The sequence below is a fragment of the Sceloporus occidentalis genome, unplaced genomic scaffold (assembly GCF_023333645.1).
Source record: "Sceloporus occidentalis isolate IW3139 unplaced genomic scaffold, rSceOcc1.0.p SCAF_48, whole genome shotgun sequence".
NCBI lineage: Eukaryota > Metazoa > Chordata > Lepidosauria > Squamata > Phrynosomatidae > Sceloporus > Sceloporus occidentalis.
In genome coordinates, this window is record NW_028317028.1 from 2439329 (window position 1) to 2457826 (window position 18498).

Below are 18498 nucleotides of genomic sequence, written 5' to 3' on the forward strand. Positions count from 1 at the left end.
GGACAGTGTAATTTCACAGAAGTGTGATTGACTTTGACTTACATTGTGTTGTTTAAGTGTTCCCTTTATTATTTTGAGCAGTGTGTGTGTATATATATATACCCATTACCACATTCACACACCTAGACACACACACACACATATAATAGCTTCATTAGACTCCTAAATTGGTAACGCAGCTGAGACCAAGGTCGCTTCTGTTGTTTCCAAAAATAATCTCAGGAAAGGGGCACTGAGTTGAATGTTATCTAGACATATATAGTTTCAATCAAATTCTTCAGAAAGTGTCAGTCTAAAATGTGCCTGACACTGCCAAAGCACCAGCAAGTGAATCTCTTTAAAAGGCCAAGGAGAACTATCTGGCATACATAATCATTGATGTTTTTATGATGAAAACAAGATGTACTTTGTAGATGCCACTTGTTTAAAGTAAATCAAGCTTTGCAAGCACAGGCTGCATAATGATTTCTTTGTATATTTAAAAACACAAGACTAGGAAGTGGTAATATATAAAAATAAAACAGTTCACAATGATGTAAAACTACAAAGGGTCCCTGCTGGTTCTTTACCAATCACTGTTCCCGCTCCTCTAACAATGCAGATACTGTAACATCAATAATAGCGTTCATGGGAACAACCTGGTTTTATTCCAGACTTAAGTGGCAGCTGGTAGCTATTTTCTGCCATTTAAAACATAAAGTCCCATTTGTTGTGACACTGGCACAAACACAAAGTGTGTGTGTATATATATATATATATATATATATATACACACACACACACACACACACACACTATATGGATAAAAGTATTGAGACACCTGACCATTACACCAACAGGGACATTACATTCTAAATACATAGACATTTTTATGTAGTTGTAGCTTCCACTCTTCTAGGAAGGATTTCCACAAGATTTTGTTTTTGTAGTAATTTTTGCCCATTCATCCAGTAGAGCATTTGTGAGGTCAGACACTGATGTTGGAGGAGAAGGCCTGGCTCGCAATCTCTGTTCCAGTTCATCCTTAAGGTGTTCGATGAGGTTGAGGTCAGGGCTCTGTGCGGAGCAGTCTAGTTCCTTCACCAAACTCATCCAACCCTGTCTCTATGGACCTTGTTTTGTGCACTGGGAATGATGGAATAGAAAAGAACCTTCCCCAAACTGTTCCCACAAATGTGGAAGCATATTTAAAAGATTAGTCATGTCTAGTTTTCTTTCAGGTAACTTTGAATCAAACTTTGCTTGGCACACTGAGAAAAAGATGCTCAGTCATCCTGCCGCTACCTCCCGACATCCTAGTGGAGAGCAGAGCTTGGACGTTGGCACTACCACAAGGTAGGGGCTTAGCCATTACAGCCCGGTAATTCTCAAAGGGTAAGGAGCATGTATATGACTGTTCCTTTAACTGAAAACACATTCGCACCCTGTGGACGAGGTAGCGCAGCCATTTCACTTCAACTCTAATGACACTCAGCCATCCTTGTCATGTATATTTCCACAGTGACAAAAAGACCTTAATTATATAATTGGATATATCACATGAACTGGAAATTCAATGTAATATGTTTATATGAGCGGTCACACAGACAAAATTTATATACTTCATGGTCCATTTTAAAGATGCTGCAAAAAAACGAAACACACGGGCGTTATTTAACGTAATGCCAACATATTTTGGTTTATAAAAGGGTGTTGGGTGTCAAACAAAACATTTTATAGCACATTCTGAAATATACATACAGGAAATGTGTTTATTTAACATGCATCTGTGTCCTGGCATGTAACCTAGAAACTCTGCAAAGCAAGTTTGGGAAATATGGCCGTGAGGCATAGCTGTTATTACATGAAGAATAAACACCAATCAAAGGACACTTAACTTTATAACCAGAGCAGCTCTGCGTCTATTTTTAGATAGCATGCAATCAGATAGTGCTGGAAGTGAAGCTCACACTGAAACCTAAAAGCTACATATCGAACAAGGCACTGACTCTTTTGCCATTGTCTGGTCCAGTGATATAAAGTGCCCCTATTTGGACAGGCTGGAGCAGATCAGTGTGTGTGCTAATGTAATACCACGCTTTTAGCAATAGGCCATTGTGTCCTTCAGTAACCTAATTTCAAAGCTCTGTTTAAAGCTTAAAGCTTTTTGAATCCTTCATGTTTAATTCCTCAATTGTAAGGACTGAATATTCTCTGCAGTGGCACACAAGAGTAAGATGGTTGCAGACTCCTTCGTCAGGGAGCTGGTTATTGTCCATGAATACAGTCTATAAAATGTTGCCACAGGAGGAGCAGGAATGACACTGCATGGCTTACTAAATATACTTCCAGAAACTGCAGAATGGTGAATCATAGTAGGATGGTTATCCTGCGTGTTTATATTACTTTAAATTGTAGATGTCAAGCCCTAGAGTAAATTTAAAGGCGCTAATCTACCTACTCTGCTAAACTTAACACTAAGTGCAACATTAGAAACATCACTCCTAGTATTTAATGTTAACCTAGTATTTATCTAACTATTCCAAGAAATAATTCTTGAACTACAATTTTACCTCATTGATCATTTTTCAACGAATGCTTGTTATATGATACTAAATCAATAACAATTTTTTTGCTTTTTTTCTTAAACAAGCTAGGAAATTCAATGTTTCATACCAGTGGAACAGCATCTTTAAAATTCTTCAGCAAATAAGGTATGTTGCTAATATACTGGTATTTAACCAGTTGCTGTGCTTGACTTTGCGGTGACACTCTAAATTTCAAATAGTATGGTTTATTCATTAAAGGGTGAGTTGAATAATGTCCTCTCCCCACATTAACTAAGCATTATACCGGGCCAACCTAGCCCTCCTTGCTGGGGTTGGCATTAAATACTGATTAGCCAAGTAGGTTAGAGAAGATGTGTTCTCCCATCTCAACTAACTCACAACTTGTTTAATGAATAAACCTGAATGACCTCTGATAATGTAAACGCCAAAAGCGTTAAAAAGGCACACAAAAATAAGAATGTAAAATTTGTTTTAATGCTTTGCAATATATAAATCAGAAGCCAAAGAAATCTGAATAACTTAATGAAAAAAGATATCAATGTAGCATTGTGACAAATTAAATATTTTACAATGTAAAGGTAGATATTTTTTTAACATGGTCTACAAATCAAGTTGGTTTGCTTTAAAATCTGTTTCCTCAATGTAACTTATTAAAACGATTTATACCTTGAGGGGTCTTTTGGAGATAGCAGACAACTTGAATCTGATGAAACAAAGGAAAAAAGCGGCACAAACAGCATACAAATTAGTTTCCTGCCCCGATGTTATATGTTTCTATTACAAAGCCTGTGTGAACAGGCACTGGGAAGAATAAGATCATGGGGAGGAATAACTGCCTAAATCCTCTGAACAGGAAGAGATTTTATATGACAGGGCCCGCCTCACCTTTTGATCATGATGGCGCTATGTCAATCAATAAATAACATGTGCATATAATTGTGTTTTGGGTGTAAATTATGCCAGAGTAGTAAATATATATATTATACTTTTTTATTTAATAACACAGTTGTTTCCTTTTTCCATATGACATATATCTGGGATTTGCTGCTCTGTTTAAACAAGATATATTTTTTTTAACTGATAAATCAGATAAATGGTTTTGCTGGCAAAGGCACATCACATCCATTATCTTACATAGAAATATCTATTCAATAAGGACTGTCACAGTAACAATGCACAGAAAGTCACAATAACGTATTTGCTTGATTATAAGACAAAAAAAAAATCATCTGAAAGCACAACCTTATCAACGTAGTCTTTTATGCAGACCACAGATCCGCAGCCGCGCCAAAACCCCCCCCCCCCCTCTCATGCGCTCTTATACTCTCTCAAACTCTCATTCATTCTCTCTCAATGTCTCCCTACCTTCTCCGCCATCGTACCTTCATACCATTATCCAGGTACTTCCGCAAAAGGGCGGAGCCTCGCTCCACCCTTTGCGTAACTACATTGGATAATGGAGATGATACCAGATAGAAGTAAACGAAGAAAGAAGACAGAACAAGAGGAGGCAAGAGAAGAAGCAGAGCTGTGGAAAAGGAGACAGAGACACAGAAGCAGTTGGAGAAGAAAGGGTAAGAAGACTGTGAAATTTTTTTTCCAATAAGGTTGTCTTATAATCAGGCCTTTTCTTTTCTTTTTTCTTCATTCAGTAAAATCGAGCAGATAGCGTATTTAAGTGAGGAAATAAACTACATATAGGTTTAAACTGAAAAGCAAAGTACTTATACAGTCTATAATATAAGGCGGTCTTCTCCTCCTTCCTGAATAACCTGACCAATCAATCCCTGGTTTTGCGGTTTTAAAAAACACATTTTCTTGCACTCCATAAGATTCTCAAGATCACGCCACATTTTGACTTGTTTCATGTTTGGAGCATGACTTTCTCGGACAGTCTTTTGCTTTTCTCGTAGTTTCTGTTGAGAACAAACACAGGAGTTGTTGACGTACACAGTTTTTACTCAAGTTGTATGACGAGCTAGAATGAAAACGAACTTTGATCTTACTGGATAAATAATTAAGCTGATATCTCATGGGTAGGCAAACCAGGTGGATAGCAGGGAATAATGAGCAGCAACTGGAGCTCTAACGAAATCACCACTGCAAAGTATTACGGTAACAGTAATGCTGTAACTATAAATATATAGCTATAACTCATGAATGGAGAACAGTAACAAAACATTTTAAAGTCATACAAATTCATGAAAAAATCCTAATAAAAACAGTATAAACCATATCAGCTATATTTGTAATGGTTCTCTGTACAAATGATGTAGCTCGCCCTGCTGAAGTGTGGAACGCATGCTTAAAGCAGCCAATCACGGATAGGAAAGTCCTCTAACCAAAATCAACCACCACGTGAAACACAACTCCTGCAAGCCGAGAGATAGAGAAAGCGGCAAATGGGTGGATAAAAGTACATATGATGGCTGGAGTGTCTGCACTTTATTAAATTCCAACAGTAAATATACATAGTTATATGAATTTAAATAATATTAATCAGTGACAGGTTTTCTCGATATGCTTCCAACCACAACATGTCTCAATAGATTGTAGTAGAATGTTGGAAACTATATGTTACAAAGAAAGGTAAAACGGAGATAAGCAGTTGCAGGAACAGCAATCACATGTCAAAGAGCATGGTCACTTCTCACGTACCACTGCAAATGTGCATGTATGAATTCAGTGCTCATGCATATTACGTAACACAAGTATGCTAATAAATATATATATATACATACAGATAATACTGACTAAGACATTGCTCAAAATAATAAAATCAACCTTGCTAATAAATAGAGATGTCTTTGGACACAGCAGCACCTTTGGGATCTACAGTATGTAATGCCCCTGTGTTAGTTATTAAGTACCCAAGTGCTTAGTTTTGGACATATTTCGTTGATGTCCGATTCATTCAGTCTTGCTGATCTTGGTGTATTACATGGTGTATGAACTCACAGAGGACTGGTGTTCATCAATTCAGCTTAATAGTATATAGCCCAAAAACGTTATTATTTCCTAACATGAAGGCTAATAATTTTTTAGACGAATTCCTCAGAATTATCAGATCTATGCATTCATCACCTTTCCAGGTGAACGCCCCCCACCGCATGCATGTGCATTTAACTGTTCAACTGTTCTCGCATAAAAACAAAACTCGACTCAATGTGCCAGAGGTTTACTTTGTTGGGATTTTTAGACTGTGGAGAAGCAGAACCATACAAAGACTGACATATATCCTAATGAACTTAGACGGCTGAAAAACTATTTTTGGATAAATGAGCATGAACACGTGTTCAATGGTTATTTGACTTCGCAAAGCTCTTTTACGTGCCAGTTCTGCTTCTTTTTTTTTTCTTCTTCTTTTTTAATGTTTTTGTTGTTTAATCTTGTTTCCTGTGGTTATAAAATGTGCTTGAGGATAGTATTATCTTACTAAGACAGTAAACGTGGAAAGGGCTCAGTATTCAGTTAATAACCATTTTTGTAAAGGATACATCTTCCTTAATAGTTCTGCACCCGGTCTGCTGCGTGAAAAGCAGGTGTGACTTGTAATTGGGCTGTAGGGCAGAGAGTGGTGTGTGTGCATAGCATTCCCATGGAGAGAGACTTTCCATTATTTTGGTGAAATAATAGTCGGGAGTATCATATTACACCTGATGAACCCCTGCTGGAATCCTCGGACGTCACTACACCCTACCCAGAATCCTGCACAATGCCTGTTTCTCACAGTCTGCACGACAGAGCTGGGCTTTACCAGAACAATTATACGTTCTTCCAACTTGGGAAAAAAGGCTGGTCTATCCAACAGAGGGCATGGGAAACAGACATTATCTAGCGAGGACAGCGAGTACAGCTTTGCGAGAGCTGCTGTGAGTTATGATAAAGACCCAGTTACTATAAATAGACAGGCAGGGAAATAGCTTCCCGCATACCGTATATTCATCCCATGCTCTTCTTTGTCTTGGGGAAAAAAAGACAAGTCTGAATGGAGGGATCCCATTCATAAAATCCGTTTTGATGCATTATTAATCATTAGGTATACAAAGATAGATTTCCTATAAGAGGTTGTGGACTGAAGCCGCTCCATTAAAATATAGACCGTACACTTGTATCTGTATAAATAATAAAATCAAATGAAGAAATTATGTCTGCCCATTATGTGGAGGGGATAAGAAACACTGACATAGTAACAGCAGCAGCCAAACCCTTAAAGTGCGCGCATGCTGTGGTGAAGCGGCATACAAGTTAAGATAATATTTATGTATATGCGGACGTGCCTAAAATAAATACCCGTTGTAACTCTTATACAGCCAGGGGGGCATAAGTTGCGACAGCACTGTTTTTACATGCTGTTAATGTAGGAAACGACATGGATATGCTTTCACTTAATTAAGCATAGTTCTCATTTCTAATCTACTGCCTGCGGTTTCACAACCATTTGAAGGCAGGAGGCACGTGTGCCACAACACCACACGTCTCTTCATGCAAAGGGTTAAAGCATTTTGCAGACCATATTATATGGGAACCTTTGTCAGCATCTTTAATTGCACACTGTAGTATGCCAAGTAAATAACTCTTCGCAGGTCTGTTATTTTATACTTTCTCATACAACTCATCAGTGCCTGCTTTTGTGTCACATGGCAATTAAGTGTTCCTTTGAAAAAAAATGCATGACACCACCAAGGGTGGTATACAAGGGGCAGAGCACATTGTAAACACAACACCTCTCCCGTGTTGATGGCACCTACACTGCAAGCATAGATCACAGGTCGCACAAAACAAAGGCCAGCCCTGGCACCCATGCTGCACTCATAGGACTTGCCCCAGCACAAAGATTGCATCCACAGAACTGCCCAGCACCCATAGAACTTGCCCCAGCACCCAGATCTCCTCCTATGTCTCCTTCTTCCTCTTTATTTCTCCCCCTTCTTGTTGATCCCTTCTCATTACCTCTCATTCTCTTTATCTCTCCTAATCTTTCCTCTTTCTCTCACTTTTCGGTAGCGCTGGTCCCATTTCCTCCATACCGTACATGATCATCTATGATTGTTCAGCATCGAGACTGTGACAGATGCTAAGTGGATTGTCAAGTATGCAGAGAAACAATTCAATTTATTTTGAATCATGTTTTCATCATTGGACTCTTGCTGGGGTTTTTTTTGTAAATCATGCTTACATTTTGCTGTATTAAACCAAAGTATTATTAAACTATAAATACATATCATTATTACCGCATTTGCAGATGAAAAGAGTTAAGGCTCAAGGTCTCCTGATCATTGATGTTGAACATGTGTCTACTTCAATATGTATAATGCGGTTTTACCTACAACCATCACGTTAAAATCTCCATATAGAAGGTTGTCATGGAAACATGTTGTCATTCCTCACTCTTCAATGGCAGTTCACATCACTTCAGAGATGTATTTAACCCCTTAGTGGCACATTGTTTTCTTCCCTAGCAGGAAAGTTTTTGCCACTTTTAACATTTTTTTGTTTTTACCCATGATTCTTCCCCTTGTTTGCCATGTTTAGCGTACCCACACAAATTACAGTATGGGGGAAAAAAAGTACACCGTTTTGATTTCTATGGTTTTACATATCAGGACATAACAACAATTATCTGTTCCTTAGCAGGTCTAAATATTAGGAAAATACAACCTCAGATGAACAACAACATGACATATTATACAATGTCATGATTTATTCAAGAAAAATAAAGCCTGGCTGTCAAAAGGGACTCAAACTTAAGAGTTCAGCTTAATGGAAATCCATGGCTTCTGCTTCTACAATGGGTTTTTCCTCCAAATTGGCAAAACTTTTAGTAGTAGCCGACATTGCCTTAGTAATATCACCTAAATGCCACACAATGCCTGTTTCCTAATGCATTCTCTGCATTCCCTTTTAATGATAAAATACATCTTATGTATGCTTTGCACGTGCAGTAGTGAATAATGGCCCTGGAATATCTACTGATCGTGTTTCCTACATGTCCAGGAAGAAGGGCACAGTGTTCAAAACCTCAAAACGTCTGCATCAGTAATACGTACAGACAAGCCAGAAAGCACAATCATTAACTAACCCAAAGAAGCCCTATTAAATATTTTCCTCGGCAGACATTTATTAGTCAGAGTGTCATGCTGGGTGAATGAGACTAAGCCTTTGTATTGTTTACCAATGGTAATATAATAAGGAGGTCAGGGTGTTTATCTAAAATATAAAGGTAACAGATAACACATAGAAATGGCTAGTATGCAGTTGTTATATATATATATATATATATATATATATATATATATATATATATAGTATAATAAGCAAAAACTAAAACTGTTTTTAACTTACTGAACATGAACCACTGAAGCTGGCCCTGTATAATGCATTATTCAATGTATAAGGACAATTTGAAGGAATCTCCCTGATTTAACTATACATTATATGGGGCCAGCCAAGCCTGTCCTGCAGCACATGCTTACTAGGGATGGTCCTTCATTATGTATAATGAAGTCAAAGAGTTGAAACCATAAGTCTCTTGCAAACTTCCTTTGTCTTTTTATTGATTTGCAAAAATAAAACAATCTGTTTGTATTTACACAGGACATCTATGCTGGAAGCACCTGGCTCTGCTGATAATGTGCATTCCTATAGTCAAAGGACATGTGTTATATAAGTAAATGTATAGAATAACAGATTATTTCATGTGGAAATAACTGTTAATCTATAGACAAAAGTCTCAATTGTGTGATGCCTGTTATCAACTTGTGTTTCTTCGCAGTAGTGTAACGGCACCTTTCATGGAGCTCTAACAACAAGCACCGTCACTAGACACAGAAAGCAGAAGAGGACAGCAAATCCTTACCTTCCCCAGATTCTCTTGCTCGGAGATATTTCTTGTATATTGTTCCCTGTAAGCCCCAAAACAAAAATGAAATATTTAAATTCACAGTAGGTAAGAAATGCTGCACTATATAACTGTAAGACATTTTTAATATAGCCAATGTTCTCTCTTCTAAAATAACATTGTATATGCTTTCAATAATAATTTTTTAAAAAGATATATTTAATTTAATAAAGAATATTTTTTACATTTGTTTCCAATTTGATACTAGTGATGAAAATAAATGGATGTAGTCAATCTAAACAGTCTTTTAATCTCAAGCCTGTACAAAATACACAGAGTCCGCATTCATCATTACATACAGAAGATTACATTGGCAGAGCCTGCAGATTACCCCTACCTCTGGATCTAATAAAAGACATCTAATAATGGATAAAGTGACGGTAAATGAACATAAAGCTGGGAGAGTGCACCATGGCTTTATTAATATTGTTTTTTCTACTATTTATAATTCTGTCCTTGGAAAGAATGTTTGACAGAATTTAAAATGTGCTAAATTTAGATAACAAAATACACAGTTCACATTTTGTCAGTACTCAAATGATGGATGTTTTTATCATGGAAAATGTGAACTCACTACAGAGATAACACCAGTTCCATCTATGAAACATGATGAAGTCTCCAGGCCCTCATCTGTTAGTATAGCAAGAAAATCTGGAAAATACGATGCTGATGAAATATAAAAATGAAAGGTGGGGAATTCTGCAACACAAACTATGGAGTATTTATCATTTTCAGATATAAGATTGTAATATGTGCCAGAAAAAAAAAAACAGACTACCTCTGTGGTTGATCTCTAGAGGGGATATGACTGAAATCGCCTGACTCTAATACTCCAAACCTAGTCTTCTATTGTAGAAAATGCAGGATGTGACTTTAGTCATCATTTAACAATGACCTGCTCTTAATGAAAGAAGCCTTGGTAACAGCAATGTGTAATCCATAATCCCTGGATTTATATGCAGCTTTTCCCATTTGTGATGCATCTCATCTGCAAAATCTTCTTTACTGCGAATGTTACATTTACAGAAGTCCTGCTTACAGGAAAATAGACATATAATACCAAAAACAAATGTACCTTAATGTTTTATACTTGCTCTCATGACTCCTTTATAAAAGATATAAGTAAAGTCTGTTTGTGTAGATGTAATAGGGGTGATTCATGAATGTGTCACACATGCAAAAGGGGGCGGCCGTGGGCTTTCAAAATTGCAACTGGGCAATCCCTGAACGAAAAACGTATGGAATCACACCAAAAGACATGGTGAATCTAATGTATAAATATTTGTCAGATGTTCTTTTATTGTTATTTATTGATTAGCAGGAAAAAAAAATTCTACACATTTATAGCACAAGCACAATTTCTCTTTGTCAGATACTATTGGGCACCAAAATACATTTAAAAACTTAACTCTGCGACAAACAAACCAAAAAATAGCATACCTGATGGATTTCCTTCTTTCTTGTGAATCTGGGGAGACATAAGCTTTCATTTCATCTGCTGCACGCTGGAGCAGTACCTCGACACCCTAAGGAAGAAAATGGGGTGAATACTTGTATATGTTGTTTCTAGACACACATTACATTGTCAACATGATCCTCCTAACCTTTTTCATCAAGTTGATGTAGTGATACTGACTTTCAGCCTGGCTGCACTCCTCATGAAGGCCTCGGACATCCTGGGTTTTAAGGAAGATAAATAAAATAAGCAACGGCAGGAATGTTGGATTCTAACAGCATCTTACATTTCAAAGCCTTGTAATAATGCACTTGTGAGTCATGTTCAAAATGTAATCAGCCTTTCTTTTTAAGATATTTAATCTCAAACAGAGTAATTACAAGGTGTATGCACTTTGACAGAACCGTATGGTGGTAAGCAGTGGCGTCGGCAGGGGGGGGCCAGAGGGGGCCATGGCCCCCCCAACATCATGCTGTGCCCCCCGGTGTGCCCCCCCAATTGAAACGCCGGCTTTTTTTTTTTAATAGACCCGGAGGAGAGAAAGAGAGGCGCCGAGCGGTTGCTGAGGATTAAGTTCTCAGCAACCGTTCGGCGCCTCTCACTCTTCTCCGCGACCGCGAGGCCTCTGCCTTGGTCGCAGTGCCGGCATTTCAAGCCGGGCGCCGGTATATGTCGTCATATCCGGCGCCGGCAGTGAAGCCGCGCACACTGCAGAACCAGGGATACAGAGACCTCGCGATCTCACCGCTGGATAAGCCCAAGGTAAGTGAACTTCAAAGGGGGGTAGAAAGTTAGGAGGGGGTTAGAGAGTCAGAAGAGGTAGATAGGTATAGATTGGGAGGGAGAGGGGATAGATAGGATAGATTGGGAGGGAGAGGGGGTAGATGGGATAGATATGATAGATAGGGAGGGAGATGGGGGTAGATGGGATAGATAGGGAGGGAGAGGGGGTAGATGGGATAGATTGGGAGGGAGAGGGGGTAGATGGGATAGATTGGGAGGGAGAGGGGGTACATAGGATAGATTGGGAGGGAGAGTAGGTATATAGGGAGGCAGAGGTGGTAGATAGGGAGGAAGAGGGGGTAGATAGGATAGATTGGGAGGGAGAGGGGGTAGATAGGATAGATTAGGAGGGAGAGGTGTTTATGGGACAAACTTGGCGTACGTTCAGCTGTTTGGGGACAAAGTTGACACAATATGTAATTTGGGTGCTGGTCGGGTTTTATGTGGGCAGTGTGGACACCAGGGCTGGCTTTGGGGTGTGTGACCAGTGATCTATGCCTGTAATTTAGGGTGTTTTATCTATACCTTTAATGCAGAGTTTATATGTAATTTCCAATTGATATATACCTGCAAAGCTGGGTTTTGTGTCATTCTGTTCATCTGTATCGGCTATATTTCCATACATTATTTATGTTTACCTGCAAATATAGGATTTGTATGTCTTATTCAGTTGATCAATACCTGGAGTGCTGTTTCCATGTGTTGTTTATTTGATCTATACCTTCAGTGCTGAGTGTACATGTGATTTCCAGTTGATCTATACCTGCAATGCTGGGTTTGTGTGTTCTGTTGGTTTATAACTGCAATGCTATGTTTCCATACATTATTTATGTATACCTGCAAATACAAGTTGTTTTTTTTATATCTCATTTAGTTGCATGTGCTGTTTCCATGTGTTGTTTATTTGATCTATACCTGAACTACAGGGTGTAAGTAAAAGAGCGGTATGGTTTAGTGAATGAGGGGATAAAGGGACTCTGGGGATGATTACAGGGGAGAGGACCTCTCAATGTCACGGTGCAGGACTGACTCTCACGGTCTTTCCCTGATCTGCAGTCAGTGTGGGAAATATTTCTTTTCTTTGTTGTGGTAGCGGAGGGAGTGATTGCATGCAAGGAAGCGTTGAGCGGGGCCCAAGGAAATGCTTGGATATTTTTTCACTATAAAATATATTGGCAGCAGGGGCAAATATTTATATATGTTTTGGCAGCAGGGGCTAATATTTATATATTGGCAACAGGGTCTAATATTAATATATATATATTGGCTGCAGGGGCTAATATTAATATATATCGGCAGCAGGGTCCAATATTAATATATACCAGCAGCAGGGGCTAATATTAATATATATATTGGCAGCAGGGGCTAATATATATTGGCAGCAGGAGCTAATATTAACATATATTGGCAGCAGGAGCTAATATTAACATATATTGGCAGCAGGGTCTAGTATTTATATTCATATCGGCAGCAGGGGTTAATATTAATATATATTGGCTGCAGGGGCTAATTATATATATTGGCTGCAGGGACTAATAATATATATTGGCAGTAGGGGCTAATATTAATATATACTGGTAGCAGGGTCAAATATTTATATATATATCAGCAGCAGGGTATAATTTTTTTGTATATCAGCAGCAGGGTATAATATAAGTATATATCCGCAGCAGGGGCTAATATCAACATATATCCCCAGCAGGGGCTAATATCAACATATATCCCCAGCAGGGGTTAATATTAATATATATCAGAAGCAGGGTGTAATATTTCTATATATCGGCAGCAGGGGCTAACTTCAAAGAGATAAGTGCATATTATGTAGTTAAAAATGCACGTCTAACGTGTGTGTGTGTATATATATATATACATATATATATATATATATATATATATATATATATATATATATATATATATATAGTGTATATGTACCGTTTTATAATTGGCCCCCCTACTTTGGTCCCTGGCCCCCCATGTGCCCCCTCTAAATATGAAAGCTGGAGACGCCACTGGTGGTAAGTAAAATATTTTCTAGACCCAGTATTGATGGCTACAGCAGAAGTACTGGAACTATTAACGTTTTTGCCGGTTCCTGGAAGAAAGTGATCCATTGTGTTCTTTTCATAATGGATTTATTTCTGTCTAAGAAGAGGAGATATTAGAGTTTACCTGTCTGTGTGTTTTATATTGTAAGCAGTATTTTTTAAGGTTATACCAAACCCCAAATCCACAGAATCCTGCCGGCCAGTGGCGTCGCTACAGGGGGGCAATTGCCCCCCCTAGGTTAATCCTTGCCCCCCCTGTTGCCCCCCTGCCGAATTTGGAATAAAGTCGCAATGCGACTTTAAATCCCGTCTTTTTTTTTTTTTTTTTTTATGCGGAGAAGAGAGAGGGGCGCCTAGCAACCGCTCGCCGCCCCCCATTCTCCTCCACGAAGCCTCTACCTCCGTCGCGGTGCCAGCATTTCATCCTGAGCGCCGAAATATGACGTCATATTTCGGCGCTCAGCGGTGAAGCAGCGCCCACCGCAGCAGAGAACGAAGACAGAAGCCTCGTGCTCCCGTCGCTGGACCTAAAGGTGAGACAACTACAAAGGGGGAGGGTAGATAGTGAGTAGGGAGAGGGGGTTAGAAAGTGATAAGGGAGGGAGAGGGGGTTAGAAAGTGATAAGTTAGGGAGAGGGGCTTAGAAAGTAATAAGGCAGGGGCGTCCAACATGCGGGCCAAGTGCGGCCCGCGAGACCTTGAGGTGCGGCCGCGTAAGATCGGCAGCCAGGGCAACCGATCTTACGCGGGCCGCACCTCGAGCATGTACTGGCTGACTTGGCATGAGGAGTGTGATTGCTAACAGCAAGCACGGTCCCATCATGCCTAGGTACCAGCATTTACTGGTTACCTGGGTATGATAGGAGTGTGATTGCTGTGTGGGCAGTGTGGACGCCAGGGCTGGCTTTGGGGTGTGCAACCTGTGATCTATGCGTGTAATTTAGGGGGTTTTAAATATACCTTTAATGCCGTGTTTTTATGTGAATTCCAATTGATCTATACCTGCAAAGCTGGGTTTGTGTGTTATTCTCTAGATCCATATCTGCTATGCTATGTTTCCATACATTATTTATGTACACCTGCAAATACAGGGTTAATATGTCTTATTCAGTTGATTAATACCTGCAATGCTGTTTCCATGTATTTATTTGATCTATACCTGCAATGCTACGTTTCATATACTATTGTATACCTGCAAATACAGGATTTGTATGTCTGATTCTGTTTATTTGAGATCACAAGTGAATTTCAGTTGATCTATACATGCAAAGCTTGGTTTGTGTGTTAATGTGTTGATCTATACCTGCTATCGGCAACTGGGGCTAATGTTAATATATATGGGCAGCAGGGGCATCAATACACAAGGGGCAAAAACACTAAGGGGGGTATAAACGACAATGCAGTGTGGAAAATCCATTCTGATGTAGACGTCTGTGACGTAGATTGTGTCCTGCTGTTTGTGTGTTTTGGTTATCAGTGTAGCAGAGCCTGTCCTCGGGTGTGTGTGTATAGGTGTCGGTGTGACAGAGCCTGTCCTGGTGTGTGTGTCTGGGTGTCAGTGTGACAGAGCCTGTCCTGGTGTGTGTGTGTGTTTGGTTGTCGGTGTGGCAGAGCCTGTCCTGGTGTGTGTGTCTGGGTGTCGGTGTGACAGAGCCTGTCCTGGTGTGTGTGTCTGGGTGTCGGTGTGGCAGAGCCTGTCCTGGTGTGGGTGTCGGTGTGACAGAGCCTGTCCTGGTGTGGGTGTCTGGGTGTCGGTGTGACAGAGCCTGCCCTGGTGTGTGTGTGTGTTTGGTTGTCGGTGTGGCAGAGCCTGTCCTGGTGTGTGTGTCTGGGTGTCGGTGTGACAGAGCCTGTGTTGGTGTGTGTGTTTGGTCATCTGTTTCCTGGCACTTAACTTACAGTAGGAATTATTTAATTTATATTTATCCAGAGATAAAATGCCCTCTTGAAGTTGTAGTGACTTCAGGGGACAAAACATTCAAGGCCCTGAAATCATTTAGTGGAAAAGTTATTTATTGTGTTATAATATTTATTTCAAGGATTAGTCGCACTCAATTGTGGCTTCAGGCTTCCCATGTTGAATGATATTATTTTAGCCCAATAACAAAAGTATAATTCCATAGCACATTACTTTTGGAAATTATTAATGCCCCCCCAGTTTGACTGTGGTATCTTGTGTGCCCCCCCTATATATTGTTTCTAGAGTCGCCACTGCTGCCGGCAGATGGCCAGTTATTTCCAGTGAGATCTTGTCTATGACAGAAAGCTAGTGAATCAGCATTATGACTTAATTCCCAGTAGTGCAAGCAAGGATAGGTCTCATTAGTAAGGTTCTTTACTAGATGTGGCTATATTGATCTAGCCATTTTAATTACATCAGCTCATCATATGCAGTGCTTACAGTCTAGCCTTTCATGATTTTATTTTAATTATTTTCAGAAAATCACCTGGGACAGTTACCCTGCCACATATGTGCTAAGTAACACTTTTACTCATATTTAGTCATCTCATATTTAGTCATCTGTTAGTAGGATTGGGGTAGAGGGCTGGTAACTACCCACTAGAAATAGAAGCGACAGCAATGTAATCTATACCTATATCCACTTCCAAACACGAAAGATCATGCCAACTGCAATCAACCTAAACGTGTTGTAAAGGTTTTCCAAACACTTAATTTAGCCTTACGGTATGCAAAATGACTCCAAGGCTTGAGTTCTAGTAGAAACATGAATGTAACGGCAGAATCATTCAGCCCATCTAGACTTATCAGTTCTTGGTCTCGTCTTAGATTCAGGGTAGCCATATCCCTACCACATGCATGTTTAACTCCCCTCATTAGGTATATGGCAACCTTTCCGATGCCATATGCTGTATGTTCCAATAACAACATAAACATATTGTTTGGAGCAATTCTGCAAAGCTAGGTACAAACAATACGTATTACACAAAACATCCTATATGAAATTATACCTGCTCCAGCTTTGAACGATTACTCTCGAGGCCAGCAGCGCAGCTGTCGTACTGAGCCTTCTTTTCATCATATTCTTGGGTCAGTTCCTAATGTGAAAAGGGCAAAGATTCATGTCGGTGATGACTGCAACAATCCCTCAGCACATAGCAAAAAAGTAATGCGTGTTCCAAGTCGTCACCCTGGCACATAGCGCTTTCCTAACTTTAAATAAGCAGGTGCATATCATTTCACACACACACACACAGAACTGCTATCATCAAATTAATGATAAAATGATAACAGATGTAAAGGCCTACCCGTGAAGACTCAAATGTATCTATTTTTTTTAATTGTTTTTTTTTTTACATTTTATTTGCATAATAACTATTATCTACTTTACTATGAAAATAGTTATTTATATAATATTCTGTACATATATATATATATATATATAACCTAAAAGTAGTGAAGCAAGCACTTCATATATATATATATATCATTAAAGTCCCCTATGAAAGAAAATGTTTTTAGATGATTTATTACAAACAAAATCTGTTGAGTAAAACAAAATCAACACAAAACTGTCACATATAAAAATTAGGTCACTTTAGAATAAATCAGAATAACCATGCAGAGCTACATATGTCCCCATCACTGGTAAGATATATATATATATATATATATATATATATATACACATATACATACATACATACAAAAGCCACCTTTTCTCTATGCACCCACTTCACATGTGTATATACATTGACATATAAGCATGTTAGTAATCTATTATGCCGCTAAACCCAGCTTGTCAAACAAATAGCAATGGAAGCAAGAGCCAAGCCAGCTAAAACACCTCCTTACCTTTGGGATGCATGCAAGGACTCCACATGTACTTATACGCAAATATTTATTGATGTATGCAAATGCCCAGCACTCACAATAACTAGCAAACTATAATGGGTGATTAATACATCATGATGCTTGTGACACATACATTGACAAAAACTCAAAAACAAGAATAAAGGAGAAGGGGCTACTTTTAACCCATTTCCATGGAGTTTTCCACTAAGTGCTACTCACAGGTTTAAAATCATCCAAAACATTTATCTTAAGCATTGACTAAAATATTCCTAATTATCATAAATATTTTTTTTTGCAGATTTAAGCACTTAAGTGTGTGTATATATTTATTTTTCTTTTCCTCAATGTCAGACTGGCAAACATGATATTACACTGAAATAGACAGGGCCGAACAGAATGTTTCCCATACATTATTATTATTTCCTGAACAGAACAACAGAGCTAGTCATTCTTCTCTAGCATTATAATGCTATAGTCATTACACAACACAGTTACACAAAGTCAGTGTGTCACAAGTGTCCAGCTGAGCTACCTATTCTCAAACACAAGTCAAATATGTTAAGAATAAAAATGCAGAGGCAAATAAAAATAGATCAATCGAAAGTACAAACCTGACATTTCTGACGTAAAGGTCTTAGTTCTTGAATCACTGGAGCCAAAGCACTTTTCTTGTTTGCTATAATGGAGTTCAGTTTCTTTACCTGGCATAGAAGAACAACAATGTTATCGTGAACATATTACAATTAATATGTTAAAGTATACATTTCAATATGAACATGATATACTCTGAATAAAAGAATAATGCTAAACATCAATGACATCACTTTTTTCAGAGGAACGAGTCACATTTTTGGGTATTTTCTAATGTTATCAAAGCAAAATAATAAAAAATATATAATGATAGACAACAAACATCTTTATTAAAATCACACAATTTGTCAATCGGC

The 18498-nt window shown here is 38.7% G+C and overlaps 1 protein-coding gene across 1 annotated transcript in view; it reads right to left on the bottom strand.

Annotated features, from left to right (window-relative positions):
* Nucleotides 1-4282: 4282 nt before the first annotated feature.
* LOC149289087 (intraflagellar transport protein 81 homolog) overlaps nucleotides 4283-18498 on the bottom strand; it is a 49547-nt gene continuing 35331 nt past the window's right edge. Inside the window, exons 13-18 of the mRNA XM_089491068.1 lie at nucleotides 18163-18252; nucleotides 16708-16794; nucleotides 11055-11126; nucleotides 10891-10976; nucleotides 9409-9454; nucleotides 4283-4465 (exon numbers count right to left, since the gene is read on the bottom strand). Coding sequence (XP_089347194.1) covers nucleotides 4283-4465; nucleotides 9409-9454; nucleotides 10891-10976; nucleotides 11055-11126; nucleotides 16708-16794; nucleotides 18163-18252 — 564 coding nt within the window. The remainder of the gene's footprint in view (nucleotides 4466-9408; nucleotides 9455-10890; nucleotides 10977-11054; nucleotides 11127-16707; nucleotides 16795-18162; nucleotides 18253-18498) is intronic.